The following is a 15163-nucleotide window of genomic DNA, read 5'->3' as shown; positions in this document are numbered from 1 at the left end:
TTGACAATTCTAAAATCATTATGCAAAATGAATTAGTTAATATCAAAATAACATGTATTGAACTAACTCTTAAATAAATTTAAAAAAGAGTAACACTGAGTTTTACCTTCTTCAAGTTGTTCAACATGCTCCAAGTCTTCTTCAACACTTATTGGGGTGGTAGATGACCGAAGCCAATCTTGGATACAAATCAAACTTTCAACCACTTTAGGAGATAAAGAGCTCCTAAATGGATCAAGTACTCGACCCCTAGTGCTAAATGCAGACTCAGACGCAATAGTAGAAACTTGAATTGCCAATACATCTCGAGCCATTGAAGACAGAATAGGAAACCTATGACAATTTGCTTTCCACCATTTCAAAATGTTGAATTCTTTAGCTGGAGGCTCACACACTTCACTGAAATACTTATCCAATTTCAAAGGCACAATTGTAGGTCCACTACCACCGCCACACTTATGTTTTTTAAAGCGAGAAAAAAATGGATTTTCATAATCGTCCTCATCATCCGCCACAATAGTTTGAGTAGACACTTCAGATGGTTCTCCAACATCACCTCGAGGTCCCAACCTTTTCTTATAATCCTCGTATAAAGCATGTAGGGAATTTTTTAATAACAAAACTACACCAACTCCTCTCTCACCCTGATACATCTCTTTCAGTACATATTCCATATATTCTAACTTGTATCTCGAATCAAGCACCACAGCACTATAAATTAAGTGATTTGTTTTGTACAGATCCCCCCAATATTTATCAAACTTTTCTTTCATTTTTATCCCATTTCCACCATTTCAAAATCGTCACTCTCCAACCACCCTTGTAAGAGATAATGCATCTTACCAAGCTCATGAAAAAATGTGTTTGAGGTGACATATGATGAACCCGATACTCGCAAAGTTAGCTCATAAAAATGTTTCAACACTTTGACAAAAAGTCTGACCTTATTCCAATCCTCTGACTTCGGTCTCCCATCAATAGTAATAACTTGGTTCAAATCAGTATTCCAATTACTTGTACTAAGATCAAGTTTAAAACAAGGATCTTCTTCATCAAATCTCTCAAAAGCCCTCTCAAACTTTTGAGCGGTCTCTAACATCAAGTAGGTGGAGTTCCATCTAGTTGCAACGTCCAATGATAACAAGCCCTTACATTCAATTTTTTCCATTTCATCACATTGTTTGAATTTTCTCAATCATGCTGGGGATTGTCTAACATATCTCACTGCATCCCTAACTCTTGTTATCGATTCATTTAGGTCTTTCAACCCATTTTGTACAACTAGATTTATAATGTGAGCCACACACCTCATATGCAAATATTGCCTATTCATAATGCTAGTATCCTATTTTGCCATTTTTTTCTTGAAATTAGCCATAATAACATCATTTGAACTAGCATTATCCATTGTCAAAGTAAAAACTCTATCAAGTTTCCATCCCGTGAGACATTTCTCAATTGCCATAGCAATGACATCACCCTTATGACTAGATATTGGACAAAAGTTTAATATTTTTTTCTTCAAAATCCAAGTATTGTCAATACAGTGCGATGTCAAACACATATAGTTAATCCTTTGAATTGAAATCCAAGTGTCAGTGGTTAAGCAAACTCTTTGACAAGAATTTTTTAACTCATTCATCATGTTCAACCTTTCTTCTTTGAATAACTCAAAACAATCACGCATCATAGTCGAACGTGAAGGAAATCGAAATTTTGGACAATTAACATTCACAAAGTGTCTAAACCCCTCACGCTCAACAAACTTGAAAGGTAACTCATCCACTATCAACATACGACCTAAAGCCTTTCTTGTGAGTGATCGGGCTATCGAACACCGATAGATTAGATGAATAATGATTTTGATTTGCAGCAAGGGTGCAACCCAAAGTCGTCTCCCAACGAACCTCAAACGGATCTGTCAAAACAAGACTAAACCGGGGGGGGGATTTGGTGAAAAACAGAAAACAAAATAAACACGAAGACAGTAAACCGAGATGCAACCAGTTGCAACCTTTCCTCCCTACCCGGTTATCATCATCCACCATATAAAGAACCTATTTATCTTTAATCCCCAGATCTAACAAAATATGCTTGACAATCGCCGAAGACTAAATCAAAACAAATATAAAAATCATAGAAGATCTTCTTGATCAATATACAAGTTTCAATTTCTTTTAGCACACAGATCTAAAACCGACATGAACAATCGCCCACTAAGTTTATGTTGTTTCTTGCAAACCAATACCCCAATCGAGCCTATTAGTCAAATCTACCCAAGCATCATGCATGCATTCATACGATCGCATAAAATACATACACACTTGATAAGAATCAAAGAAACAAAACCATAAGATTAAAGATGAAAACAGATATACAAAAACGTCCAAAGATTCAAACCAGATAAGGAGTATGGCATGCAACCAGTTACAAAATCCTTAACCTTCCATCTTGACAAGAACAATGGAGAAAAAGGAAAATCGGCTACTGTTCACGTGAGAAAAGAAGCTCCCTAAAATCGACCACTTAATGTGCTTAAATAGAGCTTAGGGAGGAAACCCTAGGTTACCGCCACTTCACAGCCGATTTCGAATAGGATAACATGCGTTCTGGGCTTCGGCCCCTTCATAAAAATTGTGAATCAGGAAGATTAGATAAATTTGGGATTTTAAATCACTTGATTTGGACATCAGAAGCTCAAGTTATGGCCTTTTAAAGATTCTATGTTTGTGCAGAATTCTAATCCAATTAGGATTTGGCCCAGCTTTTCAGCCCTAACTTGAAGCAATATTTGGAGGCCTAAACGAACTCGGATTTGGACAAATCATACCATTATGGAAATCCCAAGAAGTCCTCTACAATATCTCTGAAGACATCATTCACGTTCTGGGATTATAACTTGGCCAAAAACTCGAAAGAAGAACAGAAGGTCAAATCTGTGAGCACACTTTTGCTTCTTTGTCTCCAATCTCCTTGTTTCCCTTCTTGCCATCAAAATTCCTCATGACCCAGGAAGCCCTAATCTGTCCAAAATAAGATAAAATAGTGTGAAGCCCAATTCCTATAAAATAAAATAAAACAAAATCAAGATGAAAAAAATGACACAACTAACGTGAAAAAAGACTAAATATGAGGGCTAAATAATATGAAAATATGCGCTCTATCAGTGAGCACTTGATCAAATTTTCAATTAACCACTGAAGCAACATTATCACCATCCTCTCTCCCACCCCCTGTTGCAGTTGATTGAAAATGTAATTCCATTTAACGAGATTCTAATGCATGAGGGTGTTTCTTACAATTTCCCATATGATTCCTTAAAGTTGTAGTCCCATTTTTTTGTGGGATTACAGCAGAATTCCTTAGAACAATAATTGCATCTCCCTTTAATCTCACCCTCTAAATTTGTAAACTTGGTAAAATGATCCCAAACCTCTGAGCTAGCTCTTATTGGTTTTCTCTTTGTCTTACCAAGTAATGTTGTACCTCTATCATTTTCTAGTTGGCTATCTTAGGTTGGTGCTATTGGTGGTGCAGGGCTTGAACTATCATCCACACTAGGGATATTTGTGGTATGAGTCATGTCTTCTTCTTTTGCCATCTAAAATTAAATTAATACAATTGAAAATTTTAATTTTAATTAAAATGTATTTAAAGACTAAAGGGTAATTTTAATTTAATTTAAATGTATTTAAAGACTAAAGACTAAAGAGTAATTTTAATTTAATTTAAATGTTTTTAAAGACTAAAGACTATAGTTGGAAAGGGCATCTATGTACATAAATTAGGAAACCCAACACATGAAAACAAAGATCAATTACAAAAATATCATATGGGAGTATGACTTTACGTACATTGCAAGACGAGGATGTTGAGGTTGCCATTTCAAATGAAGTACTAGTGTAATAACACTTATACTCCCTGTTACATTACAATAATATTATCAAAATTAGTCTCTTTCAAATAATAGTAATGTTGTCATTACTATTATTTGAATGGCCTTGGAAGGATAACCTTAGTGGGGTTTAAATAATACCACCACTAGCATCCATAGAAACCTATGTTCATAAATAGTATACTGTTTAGTCTGTATTGTGCAACTGTGCAAGGATATTCTCTTGTTATAAATTGATGTTTTTTTTTAAATACTGTTGTTAATTAAATGTATTCTACTATTAATAACTTAATTAAATAGTGTTGTTAATTAAATGTATTCTGTTATTATAACCTAGAGAGAGAGAGAGAGAGAGAGCGAAAAAAGAAAACATAAAGCAGAAGAGAAAACCCTAGTTTCTAATTCTAGTGAGTTCTTTTCTTTCAATTAAATGTATTCTATTAATTAAATGTATTTTAGTTATAGTAAGTTCTTTCAATTTTACATAGATTAACATAAATCATGCATATTTATCAATTGATTATAAATGAAGTTGGAAGCTAATAAACCCTAGTTTGGAACCAGAGAACAAATTAGGAATGTAGTCTTTTCTCATCAATAAATTAATAATGAACCTTAAGACAACACAAAATAAAGAAATAAATATTTAATTCTACCCAACCAAACCAAACACAAAAATTCCACAACTACACATTATAATTATTCAGTCTATCAACATAAGTGGCTCGCAACAATGTACTGTGTACACAAAGTTAAGACTCAAAACCACAAAACAAAACGAAGTTACAAAACCACAAAACCAAACCAACTGTTGAGTAGCAGTAGCATATCAAAACCAAAACCATAAAAACAATATAAATCAAAAAATACCTAGGAGTGGACGAAAGATGGAAAGCGGACAGATGGTGACGATCGACGCTAATATTTGCAAAATCAACAAACAAGTTAAATACCAAAGAGAGAGAGAGAGAGAGACGCGATGAGAGTCATGAGACTCACATATCACCTATGTGACTAGTTGAAGTCTAACAGCAAAGGGAAAGACAACGGATGGCAGAGACGACGAAGGAATCAAGGGAGACGGAAGGCGGAGGCAATGAACGACAGCAACGGCAACGGTCGAGGTTCAGTTTCGGAATTGAGGGTTAGGATTTCCAATTTTGCTCTCTCTTTCTCTCTCTGAACTCGGGAAGCTTCTCGATCGAACGGACTGACCTGGGGTCGGGTTGGGGTATATGGTTTCTAAGCGCAAAACGACATCGTTTTAAAAAATACAAAATGACATCGTTTTAGATATCGGTTGGTTCAGTTTCTTTGGGTAAGCGGCCGAACAAACTGAACCACAAAACCAAATCGCAAATAAACCAATCTAAAAACTGAACCGCAACCCGCTAAGCTAAATAACCGAATCGAACTGAACCGAATCGACCGATTTAGTTAAACTGAAAAATTGCACACCTCTAATGCTAACCTCCTTGGGTTGGACTTTCTAATGATAGGGTTTGATAGTGTGAATCTTCGATCGGCGGTGGTCGTCGACGATGGAGAAGATGCAAGACACCGAAGAAGAAGAAAAGAGAAAAAAAGAAAAGGAAAAAAAAAAGCGAAAAAAGAAGAAAAATTTATTATTAAATTTTAAAAATAAAATTATATATTTATTTAAAATTTAAGAAATATAATATATTTATATTATAATTAAAAATATAAGATAACATATAATATATTATTAAGTATATAATTTAATATAAATTATCGTTAAGATGTATGCCAGTAATTTATTAATCAAATTTATTATTTTATTTTAATAGTAAATTTTTATTAAAAATGGTTAATTTTATTATTTAATAATTAAATTTATTAAATAAAATACCATAAAATAAAGTTTTTTAAAATTTTAAAAGAAATGCGTTTTATAATTTTTTATTTTAATAAATAATTTTTTAGAATGACAAAAAGAATAAATTCTTAAAAATTTTAAAATAGATATTCAAAATATAAAATTAAAAATGAATTCAAAAGTCAAAACTGAAATACGAAAAGAATATCACCTTAATTTTAAAAAATATTTTTAACTAATTAGGGTTTAATGAAATTTTAACCACACACCTTATTAAATTTGTGAATCTCGTTGAGTTCACCAACCAAATTTTCTAATTTTGTTGATGATGATCAATCCTAACTTATTCTTTCTTTAAAATTCATAATAATAAAGAAGATAATAGACACTGTAAGGGAAATATATCTATTTAGAAGTAGAACGTGATGCATCCCCTGCCCATCATGCTGCATATATTCATACATAATACATGGTGGCACGGCAGAGCCCATATTCAGTCGATTTGGGACTGGGGGAGGCCTCGTCTCTTGCTTTTAGCCTTAGCTTATGACTTAAGCAATAGGTATAAAAAAAAAAAAGGTGATTTGACCTTCATTAGGAAAAGGAAAATGTAATAATGTCAGAACCTAGCTTATCACTTACTACGTCTTGGTCAAAATCAAAATTACCACTTTGTTGTATTCCTTGAACCAGCAGAGCAGTCCACACTTCGCCTCTTGTTTTACTACCAAAACAGCATCTCCACAATTAATTAATTAATTAATTAAACAATAAAAGAGAATTAATTGCATAGAGATTATGTTAATCTATTAATTAATTATTTTTAAACACTTATTATTGACTAAAAGAATAGGCATATGGAATGACTCTCTGATTTTTTGGAAATTAGGAGGGAACTCCTTGGACAAGAATACCCAACTTGACTTCAAATATAACAAGTAGTAAAAATGATTTTACATGTAATTAAAAGCACCATTTTACTATGGTTACGTTACAGGTAGTATAGAATACGCAACAGAACACACACACAGGTGCACTGTAAGTCAAACCAATTGGCGGAAACTTGAAGCTGAATCAATAAATGAGAAATAATGAAATGAAAAGGTGGGGTTGGGCTGCCGCTGCCGACGATCCCTTCTCGATCGCACGGCATGGCGTTGGATCAGATCAGAAATTTGCAATCGCATCAAGATGAAAGCTTTTTTCCAACTTTCGTCCCGCTCCTGCTTAGGTGCCAGCTGTATGGCCACGGGGTCCCGTGATTGCCTACATCATGGACCACGGTAGGCCCCTCCCCCCTTCTCTCTCCTATTTCATCACACACGCACTCTCTCTCTCTCTCTCTACATAGATGGATAGTGAAAGGAAGAAAGAAAGAAGAATTGAATTGTAGAAGAACTAGCCGAAAGAGAGAAAAAGGAGAAAGAAAAGATGAAAGAGGGGAAGCGGCGTGGCCCATTCACGGCAATAGTAGCGAAAATCGGTTCTTGTTGTTTTCGTGATTATCGGAGGATCTAATTTAGGATCTAATTCTGAGCGATTTCGGCTGCTGCTATGGCCAAGACTGGAGTTTTCGAGGGCGATCCGAGGCTCCTCGCCAAGGCCACCGAGTTGAAGAAGGAGTTGCAGAGACTGGTCAAGGCCATTGCCGACGACGATGACGACACTGCCGATAATGTGAAGACCATCGATCGAGCCACTCAGACGCTGTGTGCATTGAAGGATTTGAAGAAATCCAAGAGACCCCTCTCCCTCAAACTCCTCCACCGCGACGACGAGAACGACACCTCCTCCTCCGCTTGTCCCCACGAGTTTCGCTGCCCTCTTTCCAAAGAGCTCATGCGAGATCCCGTTGTCCTCGCCACTGGTCAGGTTTGTTTTCCTCCTCCTTTCCCAATTCAACAATTAGGGTTCACAGAAGGGTTTTTCTTTTTCTTTATGGTCCGCTGCATATGATATCACTGACCTATACATTTTCATCTGCTTCGCCTGCCTTCTTTTACATATTGAGATGTTTTTTTCCTGTGAATCTGAGGTGTGAGTTCTTGTTCTCCATACGTTTGTATAAATTCTCTCTTTTATTTTCACAAATCTTCCTTTCCTCTGTTTTCTTGAGTGCTTGCTCGGTGCTCTGTGGTCCAAATTGTTTGAATTTAATGTTCCCTTCTTCTCCTAATCCTTTTACTTTTCCTTTTCATGTCCAAGCTTTCTTCGTCCACCACCTATCTAACTGTTCTTTCTTTTCGTCTCTCGGGTAAGTACAAACTCTCAACTTCAGTCCACAGGATAAAAATGTTTGCTTTTCTTCTTCTTTCTGTGGTTCAACAGAATTTAGTTTTTGTGAGAAAACCCCCCCCCCCCCCCCCGGCGCGCGCTTCAAAACTGTATGCAAGTGTAAGCAATTGTTGTGCCAAATATGACAGGTTTTTTTCCAATTGAAAATGCACACCGCATTACATGCATCATGTTCCTCTCTGTCCGTTTATTTAGGAAAAAAAAATCCTAAAAAGCTTGTTGTTTAGGGATGAATTTGATCCATTTTGCAGACTTATGATAGACCCTTCATCCAAAGGTGGCTAAAAGCGGGGCACCGGACATGCCCCCTCACTCAGCAAGTCCTCTCACACACTCTCCTCACGCCTAATCTTTTGGTCCGGGAATGATATCCCAATGGTGTAAAGATCGCGGCTTACAATTACCCGACCCTGTTCAGTATTCCAATGAGGATGGGTGTACAGAAGCTGATCGAGACCTTTTTATCTCTCTCCTTGAGAAGATGTCTTCCACTCTGTCTGATCAGAAGGAAGCTGCGAGGGAATTGCGCTTGTTGACGAAGAACATGCCTTCCTTTCGTGCACTTTTTGGGGAGTCTCTTGATGCCATACCCCAACTGCTCAGCCCGCTCTCCCAAACCAGGTCTCAAGCTGACATTCACCTGGATCTTCAAGAAGACTTGATCACCACTGTTTTGAATCTCTCAATCCACGACAAGAATAAGAAGTTTGTTGCAGAGACCCCAATGGTGATTCCTATTCTTATGGATGCATTGAGATCTGGAACAATAGAAACGAGGAGCAATGCAGCTGCGGCCCTATTCACATTATCAGCCCTGGACTCTAATAAGGCACTGATTGGAAAATCGGGGGCCTTGAAGCCACTGATAGACCTTTTAGAAGAAGGGCATCCGGTAGCCATGAAAGATGTTGCCTCGGCTATTTTTAACCTGTGCATCATGCATGAGAACAAGGCAAGGGCTGTGAGGGATGGTGCAGTGAGAGTGATCCTAAAGAAGATAGTTAACCGTGTTGATGTTGATGAGTTGTTGGCTATCCTGGCAATTCTTGCAAGCAATCCAAAGGCCGTTGAAGAAATGGGAGAGCTTGGAGCCGTTCCTTGTTTGCTTAGTATAATCAGGGAGAGCTCTTGTGCTCGTAACAAGGAGAATTGCATTGCCATACTCCACACCGTTTGTTTCAGTGATCCAACCAAGTGGAAGGAAATGAGGGAAGAGGAGAATAATTATCGAACAATCTCACAGCTCGCTCAGAATGGCACTTCGAGGGCGAAGAGGAAGGCAAGTGGCATCCTTGAAAGACTGAACAGAGCGGTCCACCTTACCCATACCGCATAATGGGGAGGTCTGAAATGATGCATTAATCTCTAAGTTCAAGATATGTGTAAATTCTAGATCTTCTCTGCATCACAGAGGGCACGCTCGTGGCGCCCCACCCAACCTCCATCTCCATGTTGTAAATTCTGCCCCTTCCCTTCTCTGGCCTTGAGTTGTTGTACTCTCAGATGAATGAGCTATAGTTACAGCGAATAACTATGATGGAAATGGGAGGAAGCTCTCTCTCTCTCTCTCTCATATTTGATTGCGCAATGCAATAGTTGATGCACATGGCTTACTCAACAGATTGCTTTGAGTGATGCATACACGAGGTGGTGCAGGTGGGTTGATTGATTTTTGTTTTGTTTAGTTTAGTTTAGTTTAGTTTATCTTCTTCTCCTCTCTTTTCTTGTTTTTGTCAAATCGCTGTGCACATGGTTGTAGATGGCTTCAACTTCACTTGAAGTAGCAGTGCAGCGGACAGGAAATGCTGTTTTCTTGTTTGATAGCAGAACTCCGTGGCTGTACTTATTCTTCACCTGTTTGTCTGCATTCCATGTTCAACATGGTTTAATCATCATAAGATACATACATAAATAGAGAGAGAGAGGATATTTTCCGATCCGAGTTTTACTTGCAGCAGTATCTTTTGTTTGGCTGCTTGTGGCAAATTCTTAAACGGTAGCTGAAGAATATATATTTTAACTTTAAGCTTTTTGTGCGGAGAACAAAGCCAAAACTTGTCCTTGTTACTCTTTACCACTCTGAATATACGGTTCGGTTTATGGATAAAGGAATGAGTGGCTCACCATTAGAGTTGGAAATGCAGCGGGAAAATTGTGCCCTTATTCAATGGCACTGTGGTCCATCCGTCCATCCAACCAAATGGACTCTTGTGTGTGCGCGCGCGCGCGCGCAATATCTTCCTAGCAAAAGTTAGCAGCAAGCAGGCATACCCCTCTAATCTCTGTCCTGGCCTGTCTGAGTGGAAAGCCGCCTTTTCCCTCCCCCTTTGAACTTTGCTTTGATGTGGGCATGGAATCTATCTATCTATCTAGCATTGCCCTTGATTGGAATATTACTTCCCAGAGTCGGCGGTGGTTAGGGTTGGCAATGAGCCGAGTTACTCGTGAGCTGATTCAAGACTCGACTCGAAAATTGGCTCAATAAGTTAGCTCATGATACAAATGAATTAAATTTGAGCTCAAATATTTGGCTCATTTAGTAAATGAGTTGAGTTTGAGCTACCATTAGCTCGACTCATTTAACTCACGAGTCAGGTCGATATACTTATATATATATATTAATTTTATAAATTTATTAAATAAAAAAATATTTATTACTTAATACTCAATAATATAAATATATATTTAATAATTTTATAAATATATTATTTAAATATATATTATATATATCGTATATATTATTTAAATATATATATACATAAAAGTAAGGTAATAGTCAATTTCAAACTGAGCCAGCTCATAGTCATCATCGAGCCGAGTTCGAGCTAAAAAAATCAGCTCATATTGAGCCGAGCTATGAGCCCAGCTAAAGTCAATCGAGCTAAGCTCGAGCTGGGCCTAGTTCAGCTCAACTCGGCTTATTGCCAGCTCTAGTGGTGGTACTAGCAAGCATCGCACGACATAAGGCTCTCAAGCAAGTCTTTTATTTAGTTCTGGTTCACCCACTTGATAAAACTCATGTTCAACGGTCTAAGCTTCCAACCCCCAATAGGCCATTGATAGATAGACAGATATACAAGGTCGAGGAAAGCAAAGAAGAAATTACTACTTCCACCACAATTACAATTACACGATAGACTAATGGGATCCTTTCTTCGCCCTATACCCACTCTAGCAACCAAAAAAAAAAAAAAAATGCCCCATTCCCTCCCATGCCCCCATCAATCCAAGAACACCCTAATTTTGGGCATTTGACAATATTATATTGTTATCTAAGAAATTTCATAACAATGTTATCTGTATGGACTCTATGCCCCTCCTTTCTCCAAAATCTCTTCCCCAATGGGGGCATGGGAGGGAATGGGTTTTTTTTTCTACCTTTCCAAACACACCCTACCAGTCAATAATAATCTCTACCTCATACAGATAATATTGTTATGAAATTTCTTAGATATCTCTCTACATCTTTACCATTATGCAAGTCCAAAATTGTTTCTTTCACTTTCAGACACCCAAAAATATTGTGAATTAATTAATTATTCCCTCTCATGATTGCCAAATGCCCCAGTACTCCATGTGACGGAACATACCCAAAATAATAATGGATCTCTTGTGTTACTTGGGTACAAGCATGCTGATGCCCACCAACCATCACCATCACCATCACCACCACCGCCTCCTCCTAATCATCCGTCATTCACTGCCCTAAAATAGATTATCTTGTTTCTTCTTTTAACTCCCAGACTTCACAGTAAGAGAATTATATATGTGCGCGTGCGGCTCAAATGGAGTGGGATTTTTCTTTCAAACAACGGCCGTAAAGCCCGTTAACTTCTCATAATCGGGCAATCATCCTTAAATTCAACCACAAGATAAGAAACAAAAACTGAACCACCCTGAAAAGCACCCCATTTGAAAGACGCCCACTCATAAAAAGGGGTTCCCCCGCAATGCCCCACCGCCAGTCAGTTTCATATTTCACTTCAAAAATCAGCGTAAACACCGTACAAACACTACTAGAAACAGCTGTAGCAGTAGAGGACGAACGCTACATTTACAATGGGAGTGCCCCTCCACATGCGAAACAACCATCTATATGTACGTAAGACACGTGGACAACAAAATGGCAAACATTATCCTTTTCATCTTCAGGCCTTTCAAGGGAACAAAATTTACTGTCTTAGCGCTTTCACTACAATACTGATTAATGGTCCCTTCCCACAAAATTAATCCAATTTAACTCAAACTCAGAGCCATGGTATTTCCATGTCTATGCTACAGTATCTTTTACCATACCAGACTTATATTTAATAGTCGATCACCAAACTGGTATGAATGAGGCTTGTACCATTCTTCCTGAATCATGGCAAATCACATACTAGCCTAGGTAGATACCTGACTCTTCCGCCCCTTTGTTGATGACACAACTCACGCATGAATGACAGATTCTTCTTGAGGTCTCACGTTTGACAAAATCACTCAGTCCATCCGGTATGCCCAACCATGCTTGTCTAGAAAGGCTTGGACTGCTGCTTTTATGGCCAAATTTGGTATCAGCTGCGACGGAGAAAGAGGTTCCCCGAGTAATGGGATCAAAATTTCCCACCTGACTTGTGATAAAGCGGGAAATTAACACCAGGTGGACACCAAAATTCAACTACACATATCAATGTAAATATCAACTTTTCCTTCTGAAGATGTTCAAGGATCCCGTAAAATATCAAGCGTAACTTTACAACATAGGTAATCTGGCACCTGAAGTCCACAATTAGAAAAAGAAGAAATTACAAATCCTACACTTTTCCGATGGGGGGAAGAGCAAAGAATCTCCACAATACTCACCTCTTTTGGCATGTCTGCTTATTTGGCTGTTTTAAACACTTGTCGTAGAGCCTCTAATTGTACAGAATTGACACTCATAGCTTCGTCTAAGAACCCTTCCATCTGAGAAATATCACGTAAATGTTTTTCCTTGAGAGCGGACTCACAAGCTTCTCTGAGGTATGCACAAACTAAATAGGCAACAGCTAACAAGAGAAAGCGGACACAACAATATACACTTCTTCAAAGAGGTCAATCAGAAGTTAGAAAAACATACTCCAGAGTTTGTAATTCCATTGATCGCTTGGTAGACCCATGCTCCCATTCCATGTATTTAGCTTTTGCAAGCTCCTGCCAGATCTCCTCCACCATATAACTCATAGCATTTGGACCCCTCTCAAGCTCCAAAGCCTACCGGGCGGGCGGGGGGGGGGGGGGGGGTGTAAGTGTTAGATTTCAGTAAGTTTTGATTCTTGTGACGCATCATTTTATCCCAACAGAGCAACAAACTTCCCCTTCTAAAAGGTTCAGACATTTCTTCGGTTCTTTTCCTGTTTTTGTCTTTTCTCTTTTTTCAATTTTTAGGTAAAATGTTTAATGTTCTTTGTGAGACAAGTCAGAAAAAAGAAAATGATCGAACTGCATGTAGCTTTAGCAACCATTAGTGCAATTTATGGTCCTATGAAGTAGTTCATAAGTCAAAAAATCTCCTTGACAAGTATTACAATTTCCTTTTTGTGTCTAAATCATCAGTTATCATTGTTATTTTATATTTCCACCCAGCTTCTCATAATCAACCATATGATCCTCCAAGCAACTGGCAAGGAATGGAATTAGATCCTCAAATGCATTTTGAAGCAAAGCAATGCATCTCAGTAAAAGCATTTTTGAAGTAAACAATGCATCTCAGCTACCAGGGTATGTTGCAACTTGTGAAACTGACTATATCCCTTCGCGCATGACCATATCTTTTGTGATGTTCAAACCTAAAAAACTGACACATAATAGTGACATATAGATAAATAAAAATACACTTAAATTTAAAGACAATAGTCATGAACTCTATCTGAAATACGTCAATACATTAAAATTTACAGACAATAGTCATGAACTCTATCTGAAATACATAGTCTTACAAGCCCCAAAGAATATCATTTGATATATTGCCAGATATAAAAAACTACCGTAACATCCAACATTCATAAAAGACACCTAAGAAGAAAAAAAATCGGAATAAGCATTTCCAAATTTTATAATATATACCCATCTTCAATCATGTTACCACTGTTGCAGCATGTCCAATTTATATTACACAAGGATATTGCATCCATTTCAGATTCTCAGAGCTTTATAGATTCACAAATTAATAAGAAAGAGAAGCTTGAATAAATGTAAAAGAAGATACAAGTAAAAACCAGAAATCCTACAAAATACACCAGCAGCAACCAACAAAACACCAGGTCACTCCGCTGGCTGGCAATTGGACTAAAACAGACAAGCCACAGTTTATTTCCAGACATCATTTTACACCAACCTGATTAATCCAACAGACATCCAGAATAGGTCATCAATAATCTTAAGTAATACTCTTGAGTCTTTTTGACATGTAAGAAACATAGTTGCCAAAGGTGTACCAGGGCTTGAGGCTCATCTGAGGGCACCTTACTGTTAGAACGGGTAGGTTCTATGGCACACACCAAGAGGGGGAGTGAATTGGCTATTTTAAAAAATCTTGATAGGACTTGAAATCTTTTTTACCCAATTGAGGTTTTAGTGATTTAAAACATTAAACATATGAAATGAAAAATATAAAGCTCAATGAATGTAAAAGCAGGAAGGATAAATGACACAAAGAATTTATAGTGGTTCGGCTTAAACCAAGCCTAATCCACTACCTTAGCTCCCACTAAGGATTTTGAACCAATTCACTAAAATCTCCTACTTACACAAAGTAGGCCCTCTAGCTACACAAGCTAGGAAATACAACCTCCTACTTAAACCAAGTAGGCCCTCTAGCTACACAAGCTAGGAAAACAGCCCCTTGCTTCAACGAGCAAGTCCTCTAGCACAAAGCTAGGAAAATAAGAATGATACAAATGTAAAGAGAGAAGCTAGAGATTAACACTCTTAGTTACAAGTTCTCTTACAATGAAAACAAGGCTTAATAATAAATTTACAATGATAGAACAATGAAGCCTTGGAGAGAAAATACAACAGTGAAAGCACAAAGATTGTAAGCTTCGAGTAAAAATGATTTTAACTCTTTAGATCAACTCGTTCCCGTCCATTAGTCTTCTCTTGATCATCCATGACTT

At 37.5% G+C, this 15163-nt stretch overlaps 1 protein-coding gene and 1 long non-coding RNA gene across 2 annotated transcripts; one reads left to right on the top strand and one right to left on the bottom strand.

Annotated features, from left to right (window-relative positions):
- Positions 1-7072: 7072 nt before the first annotated feature.
- LOC127793508 (U-box domain-containing protein 9) lies at positions 7073-9658 on the top strand. The gene is given in 3 exon segments (XM_052324258.1): positions 7073-7604; positions 8279-8390; positions 8393-9658. Coding segments are annotated over 3 exon segments (1401 nt in total). The 5' UTR covers positions 7073-7286; the 3' UTR covers positions 9364-9658.
- A 2318-nt stretch (positions 9659-11976) lies between these two features.
- LOC127793509 (uncharacterized) lies at positions 11977-13269 on the bottom strand. The gene is made up of 3 exons (XR_008021434.1): positions 13126-13269; positions 12870-12971; positions 11977-12782 (listed from the first exon to the last, which is right to left on the bottom strand). It is a non-coding gene; the product is annotated as an uncharacterized LOC127793509 (long non-coding RNA).
- Positions 13270-15163: the final 1894 nt, after the last annotated feature.

The sequence above is a fragment of the Diospyros lotus genome, unplaced genomic scaffold, assembly GCF_014633365.1.
Source record: "Diospyros lotus cultivar Yz01 unplaced genomic scaffold, ASM1463336v1 tig00011203, whole genome shotgun sequence".
Taxonomy (NCBI): domain Eukaryota; kingdom Viridiplantae; phylum Streptophyta; class Magnoliopsida; order Ericales; family Ebenaceae; genus Diospyros; species Diospyros lotus.
This window is presented reverse-complemented; position numbering and strand designations above follow the sequence as displayed.